The sequence below is a fragment of the Pelodiscus sinensis genome, chromosome 9, assembly GCF_049634645.1.
Source record: "Pelodiscus sinensis isolate JC-2024 chromosome 9, ASM4963464v1, whole genome shotgun sequence".
Classification (NCBI taxonomy): Eukaryota; Metazoa; Chordata; order Testudines; family Trionychidae; genus Pelodiscus; species Pelodiscus sinensis.
The window spans coordinates 35,184,300-35,206,641 of NC_134719.1; the positions used below are offsets into that span (position 1 = coordinate 35,184,300).

The window sequence follows — 22,342 nt, forward strand, 5'->3', positions numbered from 1 at the left end:
AGCTAAACAGTATCCCACAGAATTAAACTCACAGCAGGTACTTAATGCAAACCCCAAGGCAGGTAGCAAATTTAGATGAGTCAGACCTCTGGGGGAAAAGCACATAGTAAGTTGATCTGGTTTAAGAGATCACACAAGAAAGACAAGCTGTATAAAAGCTACCATTCTGAGTTGGTGGAGGTGAGTGGGTGGTGGAGAGAGGTTACTCCCCAACAATCTAAGAACTGATATGACATGATGACGACGACCAAGATTGTGTTAAGTATTTTATTCAAATCAGGGTCTCCGTCTGGAAAACGGATGACTGGTTAGTAAGCCAATATATGTTTTTAAGGTATGTTTTTTCTGTCGTGTTTTGTTCTGAATAAGTAAAAATGTGGTTTATGAAGCTGGCTGGTTCCTGGTCGCTGGATCCTGTTCTTGGCCTTGAGAGAATGAGACTGCAGGTGCTGAACTAAAGTCAGACTCGCTGAGGTGATCAGAGTGCTTTGAAAGAGGAATTGCAGCCTAAATTGCGGCTTTAGAAGAAGAGTTCCTAAACTCTGCTCCAAAAAAGGTGACAGCTAAAGGCTGAGATATTAGTTGAGTGCTCATGAGAAGGCCACAAGGGAGTCAAAAGTGCAGGTAATTTCCTCTGGAACTGTAGTTAATGCACATTCAAAATTAGCCTTGGCTGGCCACTGTTGGAGACACAGAACTGGACAAGATGGAGCACTGGTCTGGTATGAAAATTCCTGAATTCCAAAAGATGTAGGAGGGAACTAGAGTTTCCTGTAGAGACTAAAAACACTGCAGGTAATTAAATGCAGGAAAGATTAATCAACAGCTTATCATTAACATTTCCCAATTTGTTAGTCCATTCTAGTTTAATCTAGGAAACTTATGTGTTGCTATCACTGGTTGGCAAAAATGCATTCCCCTGAGCCAGCATTGAAAGCAAAGTTGTTAGTGTAGATTGGACAAAATCTTTTCCCATGCCTCTTCAGAAGTGTGAACAAGGCTCCAGCTCTCTTAATTGTGCATCCCTAACATCGTATTAATAGATTTCCTGGGGCTTTTTAGTAAGAGAAGAGAAGGAAAACCCTGTGGTTTGGGGAGTTTAAAGAAAATAGTCTTCCCTTGTCTCTTTGTTCCTCTATCCCCATTACATTCCATTTATTTCATTATATTGGCAAATGAAGTAATGAAAGTCTCTCCATCTCTGAAGAGAAATCCATTTTATTTGCATATCTATCAAACTCCATCCCCAGAGTAGAGAAGTAGTGAATTAATGAAGGGGAACAAAGATGATGTCATGGGATGTTTTTCAATCTCTCCTACTCAAGAGGGGAAGAGCAGATAGAAGAATTCTCATAGTGCCTTTCTTTACAGTAACAGTCCACTAGATGATCTTTGTTCCATTTTTTTCTCCAGCAATGGAAGAGCACCATTAAGACAAGCTAGCACAGTTTTGTGACAGTGGAACCTCAAACAAAAAAATCCAATTTCTATGTGACTCCTCAGAAGTAATGAATTAACAACCACATGCTGAAGATGTTTTTATTCACCTTCTGACAGACATGGAGACCTAGGAAAAATAGGGAGCCTGTCAGAAACAGTAAAATAAGCAAAGTTTGAACTTTCAAAGAACTGAGCTTTCAAAGGTTTTAGCTCAGCTGCCTTTGGTATCTGGGACTGCCTGAGGGCCATATTGCACATGAAGGCCAGATCTGTATGTTTATAATTTTGTGATTGTGAGCTCCTCATTTAAAACTGGGAAAAGGTGGGAGAAATTTTCCAATCCTTGAACTTGTCAAGGAAAGCAGAAAGACCACACAGGTGCTGATACATGTGGTATTGTTTTGTGCAAAAAAGCCCTGATCGCGAAAATGGCGATCAGGGCTTTCTTGCGCAAAAACTGCGTCTAGATTGGCATGGACACTTTTCCACAAAAAGTGCAATCTAGATGCTCTTTTCCGCAAATGCTTTTAACGGAAAAACTTTTCCATTAAAAGCATTTGCGGAAAATCATGCCAGTCTAGACGTAGCCATGGTGGTGGGACCTCTCAGGAAGCCAAAGCCTCCAGAACAATCAGAGGCAGGTACCAGTACCAGCCCCATCCCTGCGCCCTCCTCCTCTGCCTGCCTCCCCCATTACAGGTTCTCATAGACTCATAGACTTTAAGGTGAAAAGGGACCATTATGATCATCTAGTCTGACCCCCTGCACAGTGCAGGCCACAGAATCTCACCCACCCCTCCTAGAATAATCCTCTCACCTATATCTCAGATATTGAAGCCTTCAAATACTTTGAAGACCCCAAGATGCAGAGATCCTCTAGCTGTGATCTGTACCCCATGCTACAGAGGAAGGCGAAAAACCTCCAGGGTCTCTGCCAATCTACCCTGGAGGAAAATTCCTTCCCGACCCCAAATATGGTGATCAGCTAAACCCTGAGCATGTGGGCAAGACTCACCAGCCAGACACCCAGAAATTTCTCTATAGTAACTCCTATCATCCTCCATTGACCTATTCCCACTGATAATGAATGGTCAATTAGTTACCAAGATCATGTTATCTCATCAAACCATCCCCTTCATAAACCCATCTAGTTTAATCTTGAAACCAGATAGATCTTTTGCCCCCACTACTTCCCTTGGAAGGCTGTTCCAGAACCTCACTCCTCTAATGGTTAGAAACTTTTGTCTAATCTCAAGTCTAAACTTCCTACTAGCCAGCTTATATCCATTTGTTCTTATGTCCACATTGGTATTAAGCTTAAATAATTCGTCTCCCTCCCTGGTATTTATCCCTTTAATATATTTAAAAAGTGCAATCATGTCCCCCCTCAGCCTTCTTTTGGTTAAGGTAAACAAGCCAAGCTCCTTAAGTCTCCTTTCATAAGACAGGTTTTCCATTCCTCGGATCATCCTAGTGGTCCTTCTTTGTACCTGTTCCAGTTTGAATTCATCCTTCTTAAACATGGGAGACCAGAACTGCACACAGTATTCCAAATGGGGTCTCACCAATGCCTTGTATAATGGCACTAACACCTCCTTATCCCTACTGGAAATACCTCGCCTAATACATCCCAATATCGTATTAGCCTTTTTCACGGCCATGTCACAATGGCGGCTCATAGTCATCCTATAATCAACCAGGACTCCAAAGTCCTTCTCCTCCTCCGTTACTTTCCAACTGATGTGTCCCCAGGTTCTTTCCTCAGTCCCTTCCATGTTGTATACCCTCCCCCCCATAAACAGTCCTGTTTCAGAAAAGAAGGCTTTTTTATTTGCTCTACTGGAGAGAGGGGAAGAGAGGGCAGGGCAGGGCAGGGTGGGAGGAGGAAAGGCAAACAGAAGGAATGCAGGGGCCCCTTATAGAGAGGCACTGGATGGGTGAGAGTCTCACAGTTGGTTTTTCATGAAACTCTCCCTCAAGGCCTCCCTGATGAGCACAGCCACTAGACATGCTCTCTGTATGGCACTGGTGTCTGGCTGCTCATATGTCCTGGCCAGCCGTTCAGCCTCTATCCCCACGCTGAGGGAAAAGCCTCCTCCTGGCTCTTGCAAAGGTTGTGGAGCACACAGTAGGCTGCCACCACCACAAAGGGGATGCTGCACTTGCTGAGGCCCGGATGAATGAGAAGACTCTGAAATCTCCCCTTTAAAACATTGAACTCACACTCCACAACTATGCGGCACCTCCTCAGCCTGGTGTTGAAGTGCTCCTTGGTGGGGGCCAGGCTGCCCGTGGAGGGCTTCATGAGCCAGGGGAGCAAGGGGTAGGCTGTGTTGCCCAGAATGCAGATGGTCGTGCCCACCTTCCCACCTCTGACGGTGTGCTTGGGGAAAAGAGTGCTGGCGTGCCTCTTTCGGAATAGGCATGAGTTCCGTAAGACGCAGGTATCGTGCACCTTTCCCAACCAGCTGACGTTGATGTTGCCTTCACTACTCGTATGAGCATGGCCCTAATTGTGGATTTCCCCAGGCCAAACTGGTTCCTGACAGAGCAGTAGCTGTCAGGCACGGCAATGGCATCGTGGGTCTCAGTCAGGTGTCCTGTTGCCTCAGGGCAGGGCCAATCCACTTGCAGAGTTCGAAGAAGGTGGCCTTCCACGTGCAGAAGTTCGGCAGCCACTGCTGGCCATCCTATCGCTGCAGGAGGATGCAGACCCAGTAGTCCGAACTGGTCTCCTGCCGCCAGAAGCGGTGTCCCATGATGTCCAGGGGATTGAGGGCATGTGCAGCAGCAGGAGCGCCAGGACCTGGGTGATGAGGGCCTGCAGTCTGGGCTGGGCCTCGTCTTGCTGGTGCAGGATGTGGCAGTTTGGACGTACTGCTGCATGAGGCGCAGCATGAGGCCCATGAGCCTGGCACAGCTTTGCAACAGCTCCGGCTCCATGTTGTAAGTGCTGTGGCATCTGCAAGGGCAACCAGAGAACACTGCATCCATTTTGTGTCCTGCGAGGAGGGAGGAGGTGGAGGAGTGGCGCATGAGACACGGCCGTAGAGAGGAGCCCTGAATACACGCATCTCAGCTTGCCTGACCAAACAGACACAGGAAGTGTCCGCTCTCTTGATGCTCTCCACAGAGTGCTTCTGGGGGCTCTAAGTCCAAGGCAGGCTCCAATCGATGTGGACATACTATTTTGGAATAATTCTGAGTGATTTCAATGCTCCCCCGTAGTGGGGACATGCGATTTCGATTCTGCTATTTCTGGATTTATTATTTTGATTTTACTTATTTTGAAATAATTTTCTAGCATAGACATGCCCTGTAACTGTTATGCTAAAGGAAGCATTGAAAGTAGCCTCCCCTGTCTATTGGCAAATGCACCAGAATACTTTGGCTCCAGCCTGTAATCTGAAAAGCAAATTGTGAATACTACTGAACTGAAACATCTGGCTTTGATTCCAAGGAAGCAGAAGAGACACAGTGAGCAAACACTGTGTTGTTTGAGAGTAATGTGTTCAACAGCAGGACCAAATAGGTGCCTTTCTTAATTGCTTTGGCTCTTCGATAACTCTTTGCTAAAGACAGAGGTACCTCTTCAAATATGGATATTTTCTAACCTTGTAGAGGAGGGATTTTTTTAAAATAGTTGCACTGTCTATCTACATTGCTCCTATCACTACCGTATAATCTATATATAGTAGAAGATTAGAGTGCTGGAACATGCAGCTACTTAAGACTATTTTCTAAAGGATGAAGCCCCTTGTGTTGGCAGGTTATCTAGCATTAAAACACAAGCAGCAATTACTTTAGTGCTCTCCCAACTTCCTTCTCTATAGAACAAATCTTACACCTCCTTTGCCTTGCACCATGAATGAAGGGACAGGGACAAGATGAGAAAGAAACAGCAGTGCAATTAAACTTGACACCACTAGAAAAGAAATTCAACAGTAGCAGATAGTTACTTGTAAAGAAATTTAAATGTAAAAACAGCTTTCCAAACGAAGAGCAAGAAGATAGGGCATGTTAATTGCACTTTAGCTTTTGTATTCAATGACCGCAAACAATGATGATACTTTTATTTGTTTAAATAGATCAGTGCTGACCTTTGTTTTTTAAACCACACAGATTAGGCTAACGGACTCATAAAATATCTAAACACAGATGCCATTAAAACAAACTCTTTCTCCTCATCTCTGAGTTTCTCTAGGAATATGTATATAAACAAACTAAACAAAATCAAGACATATTATATAGCCAGTCTCGCAAAGATAAAGACTTAAATAGTCCCTTTTTGGGCAAGAAAATAATTTGACAAAATTGTATTTTACTTCTACAAAATTTCCCCAAAGATATTAATGAAGAAAGCTTTCTGGCTTCTTTGACCCACTTGAGCAGCCAAACAGAACCAGGCTGCAGCAGAGACTATAGCCACATGTAGATAGGACCAAAGAGCATATTGATTCAACATACATGATGCTCAGGGTTCCCTCTAAGCCATGCACTTGTGCGGGTGTGCAGAAAAAATTTCCACCTCACCCATCTCCTATGCAGAGTTGTGCAGTGGACAGCAAGTGACTGCTCTGGCAGCTGGGGCCAGAGGAGCCGTGAGCTGTGTGGTGGGTGGCAGGAGGCTGTTCCAGTAGCCATGACCAGGGCCAGAGCCACAGTGTGGGAGCTCAGGGAGGGGAGAGCAGCAGGGCATATACCGAGGTGGGTACCAATGGGGGAGCCAGTGAGGCCCAGGACAGCAGGGGCCCAGCATACAAGCTGGCCAAGTGGGGGGCAAAGGCACCAGCCATCTGTGGTGGGAGGTATGGGGCACAGGCAAATTCAGGGGAAGGGGAGAAACAGGCAAAGTGCAGGGTTGGACACAGGTCTCTGGATGATGTGGGGGAACAACTGAAATTTGGGGTTGGGCACAGGTCTCTGGGCAGTGGTGCTTGGGCTGTGGGCCCTAAGCCCAGGTACTGGCTGTTTGTGTTTGGGGGGCAGATAGCATGTCCCTGGCATATAGTGGTAGCATATGGGGGAGGGGGGGCAATTGCAAGGCTGGGTGCAACTACAGGGTGTGTGTGTGGGTAGACAGTTAGCCAGGCCTGTACAGGCACCAGCTGCCTGTGTGTGGTCCTGATGGGGGGCATAGGCAGTGGGGCATATAGTGTGTGTTGGGGGTAGGGGCTAACAAGCTGGGTAGTTTTCAGGGTGGCTGGGTACAGGGTCCTGCACCTTGTTAATTATCCCTTGTTTTAATATTTTAGTATTTTTTCTTACAAAACAATTTAAATTATATAACGTAATTTTGTTAGTAACTGGTAGGTGCCATGGAGAAACACATCTGAACAAGCACACATGATGTCAACATTGGCACAGAGACAAAACTCATTCTGCTCACAGATGGAAAATCTTAGAGGGAACACTGATGATGCCTCATTCTAAATTTAATCTAGGTTGGATTAAATACTTGTAGGAAACAGTTAGGGATGTTAATCAGATAACTGGTAAGCATACTAGTAAGCATGAGGCTTTTCTTGCTTACTGGCATGCTTACTGGTTAACTGGCCCTTGCCAGTGAACTCTGCTGGCAGCCAGACTTTCTAAAAGATGAAAAATCATCATTAAGACATCCCTGAGTATATTCAACAATACCTAACAACTTCTGCAAACTTGTGTTTGAAAATTAAGATAACTTCTGCCTTGCACGCCATAGAAACGATCTCGCCAGCAAATTTAGTGCTAATCTGGATTGTTTTTAAAATTCAAATTAAGACACAGTAGAAAAGTACCTTTTACTATGCAGTGATAAATTACTAGGTGAGAAATGCACATTTATTTAAGAGTAGAAAGTAAAGAAAACACTGATGCTTCAGTGTCTGACTTCAGTACAGTTCAGTGCTCAAAAACAAGTGTTTTCAGTGTAAAACGATTAAGCACTCTTGCTCCTAGACACAGCACTTTGTAAAAGATAGACACAAAACAAAAACACTTCATAATAGGCTGGAGACTAGATAACAGCCACTAGTCACTGCTGTGAAAACAAACCAGTCTGCAGTCATGTTTAACTGACAGAGCTGATCTGTTTTACAGCTTTTCCACAGTTCTTTAACACAATGGGCCAATGCATCCCTGGAGTAAGTCTACTGCAGTCAACACGGTAACTCAAGGGATGGAATTTGGCCCCACTCTGAAATGAGTATTTGTAATTATAAATAATTGTTCATTAGCTAAAAGGAGAAATCTGAGGGGGAAATAGCAGCCCAAGTTGTTTTGTTTTGTGAACAATGAACTACTGACATTTTCATTAGAACTTCACTCAGGAAACTCTAGCACTTTATTACCAAACCAGCCAAGTAATACAGCGTGCAGGGTAAAATAATAATATGCCTGGAGGAATAAAATCCTTGGTTCAAATTCATCCTTTCTGTGGTTCTATTGAAGCCATTGGAGTTAAAGTGGGGATGAGTTTAGCTCTGCACATTTGCAGCTATACAGTCTTAAAAGTAATATTGTTTCTATGAAATCAGAAAAAGAACACTGTGTATAAAGACTGTTTGCAAACTGTTGTGCCAGTAAGTGCTTCATTGCCTGAACCTTTATTTTTCATAGTTTCCTTATCTCCAAGGCCTCTGCTTATATTACATGCTTTATTTTATAAATAATTGGGTTTTACCCATGAAAGCTCATGATGTAATATTTTTATTAGTTTCTATGGTGCCATAGGACTACTTGTTGTTTTTAAAGTTACAGACTAACATGGTTACCCCTTTCTTTAGAAATGTTCTTATGTGTGTTGATCCTTCATTGGCATTGAAGTTACAGATATAAACATTTCTATTTCATTGGTACAATTCTTGTGAGACAAAAATTTCCTCATTTTATCTGCTCACTATGAGTTTGCTATTTAGGTACAGTGATGGTTATTTTATTGGACTTTTGGCAGATTTATTGAGTTTGTTAAACTGATATAAAATATCTATAAAGCAATTCAGTGTGTGGCTAAAAGCTTAGCAGCACTTTTGATTATACATTTATTTTTCAATGCAAATTATAACCCATTCCCCTCTACAGTATCTAAGAAAAGCTACAAGATTCCAGTCTTAAAAAGTAAACATTAGTGGGTTCCATGCAGAACATCTCATTACAATAATCAAGTTGTGCAGTTTCCTGTTCTATTCACAATATAGATTACAAGAATGAGAAACTGAGTTTATATTTTAATGTCTCATACATTCTGATTTATGAACGTTGTTGCACGACTTTACCTCTTCAGAATTATGTAAGTTTTTTCTATAATTGATTAAAAATCAGAAAAAATTATAGGGTTGCATGAGCATAGTTATTATTCAACCCTGATACATATTAATTCCTAAATGCAGCAGACTAGCACAGGTCAACACAACTGAATAATATCTCTACACATGGTTCTATTGCAAGGGTTCTCAAACTGTGGGTTAGGGCTCCTTTTTAGCGAGGTTGCCAAGGCTGATATTGGCCATGAGCCCCAGAATGTCTGAAATCCAAGACCAAGCCCCACCATCCTGGCTAAGATTACATGCCCTCCGCCTAGGCAAAGATTCTTGAGCTTTAGCTTTTCTCCCTCCCTTCTGTCCACCTGTATGGGGATTTCAGGCTTGATCTTTGGTCCCCCCTGTGACAGGGCGTTTGCCCTGCACAGGCCCTTTAAGGGCAAACCCCAGCCCAGAGCAGGACCTGGGAGTTTAGCCCCAGCTGAGGCCCTGTTAGCTGATTAGGGCCCATCTTGGAGCTACATAAGAGGATGGGCTGCTGTTCCCTGAGGGAGAGTAGGAAGCTCTCTGGAGCTAGGGCAGGGCAGGGCAGGGCAGGGCAGGGCAGGGCAGGGCAGGGCGAGGCGAGGCGAGGCGAGGCGAGCTCTGGCCAAACAAGCTCCCAGACTGCAGGGCCTAAAGCATGGCCCGCAGAAGAAACAACAACCCCCAGAAGGGGACGGCCTCAGAGACTGATGTGGGCACTGCCGGAGGGCAGTGTCCTGACGAGGACGCCGTGGCCTGGAGGGAAAAGGGAAGACACCACCTGAGGGAAGGCACCCAGCTGGCCAGAAGGAGCTAGTTCCCAGGACAGACGGCTGGTGGTGCTGTGGTAGTGAGTGAGCCCCCTCACGCCCCCCTCCTGGGGTCTTGTAGTAATTTTTGTTGTCAGAAAGGCGTTACAGTGCAATGAAGACTGAGGATTGCAGTTCTGTTCTCATCCATGTCTTCCCACCTCATCTGAAGGGAGGGAAAGGCTGGAACATTATCAAACTAAAATGTTGGTTTCTGTGCAGACTGGTTTCTGTGATGGCCTTTGTCCTGGGTATTTTATAATTATTGGGCAGACCACATCATAACTATCTAAAATAATATTTCTCAAAAGATCTTCTGCAATGAACCAAAATTCAATACAAGTTGAATCTCTCCAGTCCGGTAACATCCATAGCCTGGCGTGATTTTAGTTAGCTGCGTCTCCACTTATCATGGATGTGGCTAAGTTTCCCGTGGCCCTATAAAGCCAACAGATTTTGCTCTCAGTGTTCTGTGCTGTTATTTAGCTCTAAATGTCCTCTAAGAGCCTAGTAAGCAGTGGAAGTGTTGGTAATGCTACTAGACAATATAGACCTGTGGTTCAGCAAATTCTCTGGTTCAGCACCAGTCAAATCTCCAGGGTGCTGGACTAGAGAGGTTCAACCTGTAGTATCATCTTACCGAGTTCTCACTCAGAGGAGAACATTTTGAAAAAAAGCCACATCCAAACAGCTAGATTGATGCCCTCTGAGCAGAATTTTGGTGCTTAATTGGGAAAGGGGGTTGTACCACAATAAAAGAAAAAGGTATTTTAATTAAACCCTAACAGTTCAGAACAGGGTTGCATATAGAAACATTGGGTGTGTCTATTATCCATTCTCCCTTTTGACCAAACACATACTGCTCACTTCCTCTTTTCTCACAAGAGTTAAGTAATTTATGCAGAACACTGTTTCATTTTGACTTTTTCATTAGTTTTCCAAATGAGGAAAAGGGGCTTAATGGCACTGCCATTTGGTTATTCTGCTGTCTGATAACATTATGATTTGTTCTTAGGATGATGACTGAGTGCTAGAAAGTGACACTGGTATGGAGACCTGTACTGGCAAACATCTAAATGAAATGGGTTAATGATTCCTATCTCCTCCCTAGTGTTCCCCAAGTAGCTTAGACCATCAGCCAGTCTTGTTACAGTCAAAACTGTAATCTTGTGGCCCTCACCACAAAATTGTATCCTAGGCTGGATCAACATATTCATTTCTGTCAGCCCTCTGTGATTAGAAATTCACATTGATCCATTTCCCAAACCTCTATGAAACAACATGGCAGACATCTTACCTTTTTTTCTTTCTGCTTCCTGAAGCAGCAGAAGATTGGAAAGGATGTGTCTTCGGTGTGTTTGGTTCTCAATTCCCATTTTCCTAAGATCAACTTCTGTCAGATGGAGTAAGTCCTGTAGCAAACCCCAGAGAAAGAGAACACGCGGTAAAGAGATATTACTCAATAGTAAATTCAATTCTCATTGAGACAGGCTGGTGCCTTCTCTGTACGCTAAATTATAGCAGGTTTCAAAAAATATTTATATATTATATGAAGTTCCATTTCAATTATAATTCCTGTGACTGAAGCAGGAAGTATTTCACACCGTTACTAACGGACATAAAACTAGTTAATTGTCTTAAGACATCTAGCTAATTATATGATTATAAAAACATATGATCTAGCAGCACTTTGGCCAATGTACTGTTCTGCAGGTTAAAAATGTTTTTCTTAACAAACCAGAGTTGTGATGAACAAAATATGCACTTTTCTCCACACACACTGAACATAAGAACACAAGAACGGCCATACTGGGTCACACCAAAGATCCATCTACCCCAGTATCCTGTCTTCCGGCAGTGGCCAATGCCAGATGCCCCAGAGGAAGTGAACGGAACAGGTAATCATCAAGTGATCCCTCTCCTGTCATCCATTTCCAGCCTCTGACAAACAGGGCTAGGGACACCATTCCTATCCATCCTGGCCAGTGTTCCCTCTAAGATTTTCCAACCATAAGTGGAGTGAGTTTTGTCTTGTGCACCAATATTGAGGTCAGGTGCTCTGATACGGATGGGTGCCACTGTGGCACCCAATTTATTAACACACATTCCCAGCCACCAGAGCAGACCCCCCACCCCCTACGCGGCAGGTCCCGTTCTCAACCCCAGCTGCCAGAAGAAGCCCTGCCCCCCTCCCGCCATGTGGCAGGTCCTGTTCCTGGTCCCAGCCACCAGAACAGGCTCTACCCCCCCACCACATGGCAGCCCCGGCCACCAGGTCAGGCCTAACCCCCCACCACTACCACATTTCTGGCAGATCCTGACCTCCTGCCATGTGGCCTCAACCACCCCCATGATTTCCTTACCATGCCATTTCAGCTGGTCCCACTCACGGGAGGAGCTGCCTGCCATAGGAGTGCTGCTGCATGGCTCTCCAGAGGAGGTGGGAGGGGCAAGAATTTTTTGTGCACAGGTGTGCAGTCACGCACCTCAGTAGGAACTATGAACCTGGCTAATCATTATTGATGGACCTAACCTCCATGAATTTATCTAGTTCTTTTTTGAACCTTGTTAAAGTCCTGGTCTTCACAACATCCTCTGGTGAGGAGTTCCACAGATTGACTGAGCTGCATGAAGAAAAAATTCCTTTTGTTTTTTAAACCTGCAAAAGGAAGTTTTTCTTCTTGCAGCACACAGTCTACCTGTGGAACTCCTTGGACCATAAAACACAGATTGCATCTCAACTCTTGGATCATAGAACACAGATTGTACGATTACAGTCACTTTAAATGTACAGCTGAGATACTGGCAAAGGATTTATTTTTTTAAGTAGAGCCACAAACTTGTGAATCTTGTTTTTTTTAAAGAAACCAACCCATAGTACCTGAGAGACACTACAGGATTTAGAGCATCCACTTTTACTCTTTGGACCCCCATTTTAAACACCAGTAATGAGACACTGGATGGTGAAGATTTTGCATATTTCATTTGGGGTCCAAGCTGATGGATATTTTTAGCAATAAGAAAAGTTTTTTCCTCATTTATTACATTTTAAGAAATGGAAAATACAGTGCCCTCAAACTAAGACTTCAAGGAGAATAAAAGCTGTTAAGATACTATTTTCACTTACACTAATGAAGGGAGGTACAATTCAAATTTGACTGAGGGGGATATGAAAAAAAATGGACTGTGAAGATTTTGGATAATGAAGAGACTACTTAATGTAATTAACAGTCATCAGGGGACATGACCCTGTTTTGAATGACATGAGTTCTGAATAAGTAAGCTTGAACAGTTATCTTCTCCCATCTCCCCAGTCTGTAGAATCAGAATCAATTTACCAAAATAGACCGAATAACTCAAGAAATTATTTATGATAGAATGCTTCAATTTTACATAAACATATTTAAAAGAAAAGGGGAAAAATCAGCATTGTAGTTTGGAGAAAATTCTTTGGGTCACATGTATTTTCTTTGCTATTTGTCTTTTGCCTGTGGAACATAACAAGGTAATTCTTTCGAATTTGCTCCACTTTCGTGTTGGCAGGTGGGGCTCATAACATTCCAATCTATTGCGGTAACCTTTATGAAGTTTTGCATCTCAACTCTTGGATCATAAAACACAGATTGCATCATTACAGTCACTTTAAATGCACAGCCAAGACCCCTGGCAAAGGATTTATTTTTTAAGTAGAGACACAAACTAGTAAATCTTCATTCTTTTAAAGAAACCCATAGTACCTGAGACAGATACACTACTGGATTTAGAGCACCCACTTTTACTCCCTGAACCCCCATTTTAGATACCAGTAATGAAAGTTTCATAAGGCTGTAGAAGGAAGACCTCACTATTTTTTATTTGAAAGTGTGAAATGAAATGTGAGCATTTCCCAGATGTTGATGCATTACATGTATGGCAATAGAAAGGGAAGGGCTTTCTGATCATGACAATTTTCATGGTATTTTTTCCATCTCACATTTACCAAAAGGGGAAAATATCAAAAGGTGAAGCCAAAGAGATATGAGAAGGGTTTTAAAACTAGTGCTAACACTGGCACGGGATTCCTCTCCTCCTTCAATCCTCCTCCGCCCCTCAAAAAATCAAAAACAAAAAATTCAACCTGGTCCTTTATCTGTCCAACCTTTGCCAAACGTGAAAGAATGGAAATATAAAACACAGACTGCACCATTACAGTCGCTTTAAATGTACACCCGACACCACTGTCAAAGGATTTATTTTTTTAAAGTAGAGCCACAAACTAGTACGTCTTCATTCTTTTAAAGAAACCCATAGTACCTGAGACACATACAGGATTTACAGCATCCACTTTTACTCTTTGGATCCCCATTTTAGATATCAGTAATGAGTGAAGATTTTGCATATTTCATTTGGGGTCCACACTGATGGATATTTTTAGCAATAAGAAAAGTTTTCTCCTAATTTATTACATTTTTAAGAAATGGAAAATACAGTGCCTTCAAGCTAAGACTTCAAGGAGAATAAAAGCTGTTAAGATTCTCAGCTCTTACTAAACAACATACACTAAACAACAACAGCAGATTTTTGAAGTAATGTTAGAGAAATTGTTGTGACAGCAAAGAACAATGATACACAGTTGCTCTGCTTGTACCAGAGAGAATAATCAACCTGAAAGTTTTCCTGCATTAGTTGAGACTCCCTCTCAACTCTTTATGGTTCTCTCTAAGAACCAGTTAAACCCACAAGTTTGGGAATCAAGAAACCTATGGTCTACCTCAGCTCTGCCATTTGACCCATTCTGTAGTCCGGGACACTTTCTCTCAAAGCCTATATACTCTGCTGTAGAGATAAAAAACCCATGTAAATACTAAATATGATTATTAAAAATAACTCTAGATATTAGATATCATAGGTAATAACTAAGCCATCTGACATCTTAAACCCCAGTTCAATAAGATAAATAAGCACGTGTAGGATAAGCACACGAGTAGTCCCATTGATTTCAGTGGGACACAAGTCAGACACTTTGAATCAGAGTCTATGTTATTTAGCTCTGAAACGGGAAAGAGCATATATATGGCAATGACGTGAAACCTCCAGAAATTGCAAAAAAGTAAGTAGAAAAGTAACTGGATGTCCTAATTCTCTCTCTTAAAAAAAAAATCCATAGTATTCACAATGATGCACTAAGCCTGTTATTAAGTTTTGAGCAGCAGCTAATTTCCTCCCCCTTCCCCGACAGGCTTGGAAGCCTTTTAAACTAAAGAGAGTCATTTTACTGTGAGTTTCTTTCACTTAGTTGCCTGTCAATGCAGCCCTCCCAGAGTTCTATATTGGGATCTTTTGTGTTACAATGCTAGCATGAAACACATAGCAACATGTTTCAATTTACCACTGCATTTTACTGACTGTCTACTGCATGGGGACCTAGGTTATCACAGAAAATGAGTCTCCTCAGAAGCCTTCACAGACTCTAGGTTATCTTTGAAATCCTATTATTTTTATTCTGCTTGGATTATCAGATTACCCCAACACTCTAAATACAATGGTGGACTGGCAGTTTAGCTGTGGCATGAAAACCACATTTAATTAAAATTGTCTGTCTCTACTATCTCTCTGTAAAATTTGATTGGGAGGGATGATGGTTGAATAAACGTAATTAATTTACAAATGAATCCAGGAATGTTTTCAGTTGATGAAAATACTTTTAACAAATTTTATTCTATTTATTTTTTGACTTTGGGAGATATAATTTAAATATTTAATGATAACAAGAACAGTTCAAAGCAACATACAATGGCTGAGAAACTCATCATCTACTGAGTGCAGTGCAGATTATTAGAGGGAAAGGATATTCTTTTTTTTCTGGGAGGTGGAGGCAAGAGGTTACTCACACACGCCAGGAATGCAGACAAAATAAAGAAAGGTAGACTCTGGTTCTGACTTCCATACATAATAGTGGTAGGACTCTCTCAGAATTCCAGCAAAACATCTAGAGATGGTGCTGAGATCCCCAGATGATTTATATAAGGACCAGGATTCCTTCTGATTCAGCACAGTGGTGAAAAGACATGCAGAGGTTATCTGTAATTTCAAAAGGCTACCTCCTCCCACTGGGAATATGTCACCAAAAACTTCTTTTTTGGCACATGCAGCAGGGCAGGATGAGAGAGAGGGCCTATACATTTGCCAGCTTGCATACCATGACCCCAAATAGATATGGTCTGCCAGCCAGATGATATGGATGTCCAGTCCTTCAGCCAGATAACATGTAAGCTGCAGTCAACAGCATCTGCTAACCTGGTGTGCACCTGGCTCCTGGTTACAGTAGCAGCATGATTTCTGTGAAGAATGATGCATCTGTCGGTGTTTCCTTTTCTGGCTCAAATTTCTACAGTGAAGAATTTGGACTGATGTGTTTAAAATGGGGTTAATGGGTATCTAATAGTAATAGTACTTTGCAGTGCTACATAGACACAAGAAGTTATTCTTCCACTCTACTCTGCACTGATTAGGCCTCAATTGGAGTATTGTATCCAGTTCTGGGCACCACATTTCAACAAGATGTGGAGAAACTGGAGAAGGTTCAGAGAAGAGCAACAAGAATGATTAAAGATCTGGAGAACATGAGTTATGAGGGAAGACTGAAAGAACTGGGCTCGTTTAGTTTGGAAAGGAGAACACTGAGAGGGAACAGGATAATGATTTTCAAGTTCCTAAAAGAGTGTTACAAGGCAGAGGGAGAAAAATTGTTCTCCTTGGCCTCTGATGATAGGACAAGAAGCAATGGGCTTAAACTGCAGCAAGGGAGGTTTAGGTTGGACATTAGGAAAAACTTCCTAACAGTCAGGGTGGTTAAACACTGGAATAAGTTGCCTAGGGAGACTGTGGAATCTCCATCTCTGGAGATATTTAAGAGCAGGTTAGATAGACAACTATTAGGGATGATCTTCTAGGCGGTGCTTGGTCCTGCCATAAGGGCAGGGAACTGGACTCTCGAGATCCATTCCAGTTCTAGTGTTCTATGATTCTATAGACCTACATAGGCACTGTGGGTATCACTGTCTCATCCAGAGACAAAGAGGAGATGTAAGAGGGGAGGCTTCCACTGTATGAGTCTCTGAGACATCATCCTGGTCCTGAACATCCTCCTCCTGAATTTTTGTGGGAGGGATGCTTAGAGCTGATGGGGGGAGATCTTAATGCTTGCCTTGCTGAGGTAGAGGGGGCTGTATACTGCCCTCTATAATTTGCCCGTGGGTCCCATGGAGGCTACTGCATGGGGTGAGGTGGGGTTGAATATGGCCATGGTTGTCCATACTATGGTTGAACTTGTGAGATATGGTGAGGTTTCACCTGGTGTACCATGGAGGGTGTTGTTGAGTGGATGGGGAATGCTGAGATGAAAATATGCTCCTGTGTTCCTCTGCCTCACTGTGGGATGAGAGAGCAGGCAACATGGGAGGGCGGTCTGAAGCTTGACCTGGTGACCGGTCAGTGCCAAAGAGTAAAGTGTGGTACTGATGAGACTGCTATGGCTACCGGGTTCAGGAACTGTGGCAGTGCCAGCTTGGATGGTGCCAAAACAGTGCTTTATTCTATTCTTTTTGGTGCAGGCAGCATGGTGCTGGGTCTAACAGCCGGTGCCAGGTGATGAGTCAGAAATAGTGTGGGTGGCCTTAGAGCTGGCATTGTTGTCAGTGCCAAGTCCCATGCTGTACTGGTTGGTGCCTCAGAGGGGACCAAGAATCTAGACTCCAAGTCAGTACCTGCAGAGGCCTGTAATGATGCAGTGCCGGAGGTGCTGGGGATGTTCCCTTTGTTCCATCTCGAGGAGGTCAGCACCACAGATAGTGATTTTGTTGAGGATATTCTCTTTTTTTGAGAATCCCTAACTGGAGGAGTGCTAGCTCACTTCCTAGAGACCCTGGGAACCGGGGCTTTGTTCTTTGCTGGGGCATATGGCATCTGCTTATGGGTTTCCTGAGGTGGCTGAAGGAACTTTTCCATAAGGATCATCTTGAGGTGAAAGTGTGTCTCCCAGAGGCAGCGAACGCAGGCGGAATGGCCATCGGAGCTTGGCATGGGCTTGCAACAACTGTCGCATTTCTTGAATCCCGGCATCACAGTAGAAGCATTTTTTTGTCTTCCTCTTTCCTCTTTTTTTTTTTTTTTTGGTTAGGCAGTTAACAAGAACCAAGGTGGAAGAAGAACAACTATATTCAATTAACTATGAACTAAGCACAGAAGACCAAACTAGGGAGAAAACTGGAAAAAAAAGGTTTTGTTTTTATTTTTTTAAAGCAAGGGAAAGGTAACAATGAGCATAAGATTTTAAGGTGGTAACTCTATATTTTTTTTGTCTCCAAGAAGCATAGAGAGAAGAGTGTTGTGATACTCTATCTGCAGCCAAAGACGGCAGAGAAGAATTGAGGAGGATCAGGCCGCTCATGTGATACATTAAGGTGCAAGCGCCATGAGACAGCTATGTCACATGTGTAGACTGACTACTGCTGGAAAGACCTCTGCTCTGTAGTGCTGGGATGACCCGACACCTACAATGAAGCACCCACAGGAACATGAATCAAAGTTATCTACTTGATCTCACTTTAGTAAATGTGTCCATTAGAGCTAATGCTGAACAAGTGGCACTACAAATAATAAACGACTTGTCTTATCTTGCATGCTAGCAAAGTGGCAGTATTTCTTGATACATTTTAGTATAACAAATTGCAAAAGGTGTGGGTTTTTTCTTGTCTTTTCATGATTGCCTTAGATAAAGGGAGAGCATCACACTTCAGTTTCCTATGCTTCAGGCTCAGTCAGACAAGTAATTACAACTAAGTATATTGCTTACTACCTGGGGGTATGTCTACACTACCCCGCTAGTTTGAACTAGCAGGGTAATGTAGGCATACCGCACTTGCTAATGAAGCCCGGGATTTGAATTTCCCAGGCTTCATTAGCATAAGCGGGGAGCCGCCATTTTTAAATCCCCGATGCTTCGAACCCCGTGCAGCGCAGCTACACGGGGCTCGAACTAGGTAGTTCGGACTAGGTTCCTATTCCGAACTACCGTTACTCCTCGTGAAATGAGGTGTACCGGTAGTTCGGAATAGGCACCCTAGTCCGAACTACCTAGTTCGAGCCCCGTGTAGCCGCGCTGCACGGGGTTCGAAGCAGCGGGGATTTAAAAATGGCGGCTCCCCGCTTATGCTAATGAAGCCCGGGAAATTCAAATCCCGGGCTTCATTAGCAAGTGCGGTATGCAAACATTACCCCGCTTGTTCGAACTAGCGGGGTAGTGTCGACATACCCTGGCGTAGTTCCACAGGCAATAGTTAATAGAGCTACTCCTGGTAATAAGTATTACTCTTAAGAGTAGCTGCCTGCAGAATCAGACCCTAATGTTCACATGTCCACAGTAATGTTACTTAAATTTAAAATATAGTTTTATCTTTCCTTAATCCATTATGAAAACATGAAATCCCTGCTCATTTTGTCTTTCAGTACTAGTCACATTGTCAAAAGCTCTGCTTTCATAATTATATACAAGATATTTTAACAACAAAGGGTAGGCACAAAGAATTACACCACAAACATGTTCAGACCTTATATTGATCCTGACATGCGATCTGTGTATTCAGGCCTGCCAAAAGGGGGGGGGGGGGCAAAGGGGGCAACTGCCACTGTGGCAGTTTTAACCCCAGACCCTTTAAATAGTAGGTAGAGCACCGCATGGTGTGTGCCCAGTGGCTCTAAGGGCTGTGCCATGCTCCAAGCAGCACTGAGAGCTGGGGGGTGGGAGAGGGAGCCTGCTGTGGCATGCTCACTACCTCTGGCCTCACCCAGCCATTCCACCTGAGGCCCGGCCCCTTCTGGGGATGCAGAGCCGGCCCCCTCACCTTGCCCAAGGCCCTGGTATATCTGTTGGCTCCCCTGAGTGTATTTATGTAAAGTTATACATTCTCCTGAACGGTCCTGTCTTGCTCCAAGCAGAAGAACAGGTTGAACCTCTCTAATCCAGTACTCTCTAGTCTGGCAGCATCCATGGTCCTGCATGATTTTAGTTAGCTGGAAGTCCATTTATCATGGGTGTGATCAACTTTTCTGTGCTCCCATAAAGTTTGTTTACAGCCACCAGTCCTGGCTCTAAGTGTTCTGTGCTGTCATTTAGCTCTAATTTACCCCTAAATGTCTTCTAAAAATCCAGTAAGCAGTGGAAGTGTTGGTATTGCTGCTAGACAATATTGACCTCCCATGATCCAGCAAATTCTCTGGTTCGGCACCAGTCAGGTCCTGAGGGTGCTGGATAAGAGATATTCAACCTATGCTGAAAAACAGCTTATGTCTGGAAATGTACAAGTGAACAAAGTAATATTTATCAAGAATATTAAAACAGAGAAGTTCTGCATTTGTGGACAATAGACAACTGGGCTTTCAGTTAAAATAACATCAGTTGGGGAACTCTACCTTGAATTTGGGATTAGACTCAATAAGTAAAAAAGCCTTTTCCATCACTAGCTTTTGGGCTTTTAAAGCTTCTATAAATCCAATGAATAAAGGTAAAGAAAGTGTTACTTAGACAACACTTACTTATTCAACTCTCCACCAGAGCTCTGCTAGTCTCATGAGATTTCTCTGTTAGGATAAAGCTTCAAAGTTCTCATTTTCTAACTGGAAACCTGTCTGGTTTGAGACTAATTGTATCAAGCTCACTGAACCACTTGACACTTCCATGGGGATTTTCCTGAAAAAAAAAAAAAGAGTTTCTTACCTCTACATCATCATATTGTTCATCAAAGAGCATGCAATATTCTGGGAGGCCCAGCTGTGTTAGCCAGTTAGAAATGGATAGATGCTTCATAATCTGTTACTCTCCTCACTTCACAATGCCTTTGACACTGCAGAACAAAACGAACAAAAATAGCTAATGCTGAGCATCAGTAGAATTCCAACAGAGCACTTAAAACAGCCACTTTTGTAGCAAATGATCTCCTCTGATGTAATCCTCATTGACTCCAAAGGTATAAGGAATGATTTAGTCATTGTTTTGGAGCTACTGTTAATTATGTATTAAGGTTGGTTATGTTCAATTAAGATTGAAGGACAGAGCCTCAGCTGATGTAAATTAAAGTGAATGAATGGAACTATGATAATTTATGCCATCTGAAGATCTTCTCATACATCTACGTGTAATTTGTTAGTTTTATTTGTAATCTTGATGAAACAGGGCATAACAAAAGCTCAGTTTCTTTTAGCCTTCTAAGACATACAGGCCAACAATATAATAATATAATCAGCAAAAAATGCACAGTCCTTGTGTTCATGGAAAACATTGCTCAATATCTTTGTCCAGCCACTGTGCCTTAGTTTGTCTTTCATGCTGACTAAATTGAGCGATAAAATATATGAGAGGAAGGCAAGAGTAAATGGGACTGTAATGTGTATATGAATGTGTAGGCAGTGAACTGGACTGTGTAGTTTGCCGGGGACAAAGAATGAATATGATCCCGTGGTGTGTGTCAGAGATACACAGACAACCTGGTCACTCAGTTACAGAATATCTCATAACTAGGAGATAGAAGCTACTCCTTTGGCTCCGACAGGATTTTGGCTGGCTTTGAATTTGAGTCCTCTGTCAACAAGACCTCCCAGATCACTTTTTTCACCAGTTTCTGTCTTTCTGTGTCTGGGACTCTGTTTTGGTCTCCCTTTGCAAGATCTGAGAGCACACTACTGGGCCCATCTACAATTAACTGCTGGAGTGGAATACTGATTAATCTCTCAGATGGCTCGGTAAGGATTTGGTGCTCGGTAAGGATTTGGTCTCCTGAGCAGCAACAGCATCAGGAAGATTACCATCAACAGCATTAGAATCAGAGACCAGAAGAGCACACAAGAAACACCTGTAATTTATCACACGTTCCTTCATTAACACATCCACTAAACAGACAAACAATCCCACAACAGCCAATGGAGAATACAAAGGCTACGTCTAGTCTGGCATGATTTTCCGCAAATGCTTTTAACGGAAAAGTTTTTCTGTTAAAAGCATTTGTGGAAAAGAGCGTCTAGATTGGCACAGATGCTTTTCTGCAAAAGCACTTTTTGCAGAAAAGCATCCATACCAATCTAGACGCGGTTTTGTGCAAGAAAGCCCCGATCGCCATTTTTGCCATTGGGGCTTTTTTGCGCAAAACAGTTTTTAGCTGTCTACACTGGCCCTCTTGCGCAAAAACATTTCTGGAAAAGGGCTTTTGCTCGAGTGGGAACGTCAAAGCATTTGTGCAAGAAGCACTGATTTCGGACAGTAGAACGTCAGTGCTTTTGCGCAAAATCAAGCGGCCAGTGTAGACAGCTGGCAAGTTTTTGCGCAAAAGCAGTTGCTTTTGCAGAAAAACTTGCCAGTCTAGATGCAGCCAAAGTGTTTAGCCCTAAGACAGCCCTTACTCACATCTCCTGCTTGGGAGCCATGCACTGTCAGTCTCTATCTTGCTCATCTGTCCTTCTGGCATGCACTGTGGTGCACAGGTCAAGTTACACCTCTCAGGAGTTACAATAAGGCCTATTGGGGTTTGTGCCTATTCATGAAGGTTTCAACCCCTTTTCCCCATTTTTATTGCTACATCTCAGTGGCAACTTATGGCATGGGCTGATGGGGCCCATGTCCCAAGGGTCCTGACCAATTTGGAGGCCCCACGGGAAAGCTCCTCTCCCTCCTACCTCCCTGCTTCTTCCTCCTACCTCCCTGCTTCTTACTCTGTTCCTCTCTTCTCCCATAGGCCCCACCCCAGTCAGGCAGGAAGACAGAGTAGAGTGTCACTGAATATATTCTCCCTGCCTTCCCCT

General features: G+C 43.1%; 1 protein-coding gene across 1 annotated transcript in view; it reads right to left on the reverse strand.

Annotated features, from left to right (window-relative positions):
- Window positions 1-20,407, reverse strand: part of BCAR3 (BCAR3 adaptor protein, NSP family member) — a 125,223-nt gene extending 104,816 nt beyond the window's left edge. The window contains exons 1-2 of the mRNA XM_006114148.4: window positions 20,268-20,407; window positions 10,812-10,926 (exon numbers count right to left, since the gene is read on the reverse strand). Coding sequence (XP_006114210.2) covers window positions 10,812-10,926; window positions 20,268-20,357 — 205 coding nt within the window. The 5' untranslated portion in view covers window positions 20,358-20,407. The remainder of the gene's footprint in view (window positions 1-10,811; window positions 10,927-20,267) is intronic.
- Window positions 20,408-22,342: the final 1,935 nt, after the last annotated feature.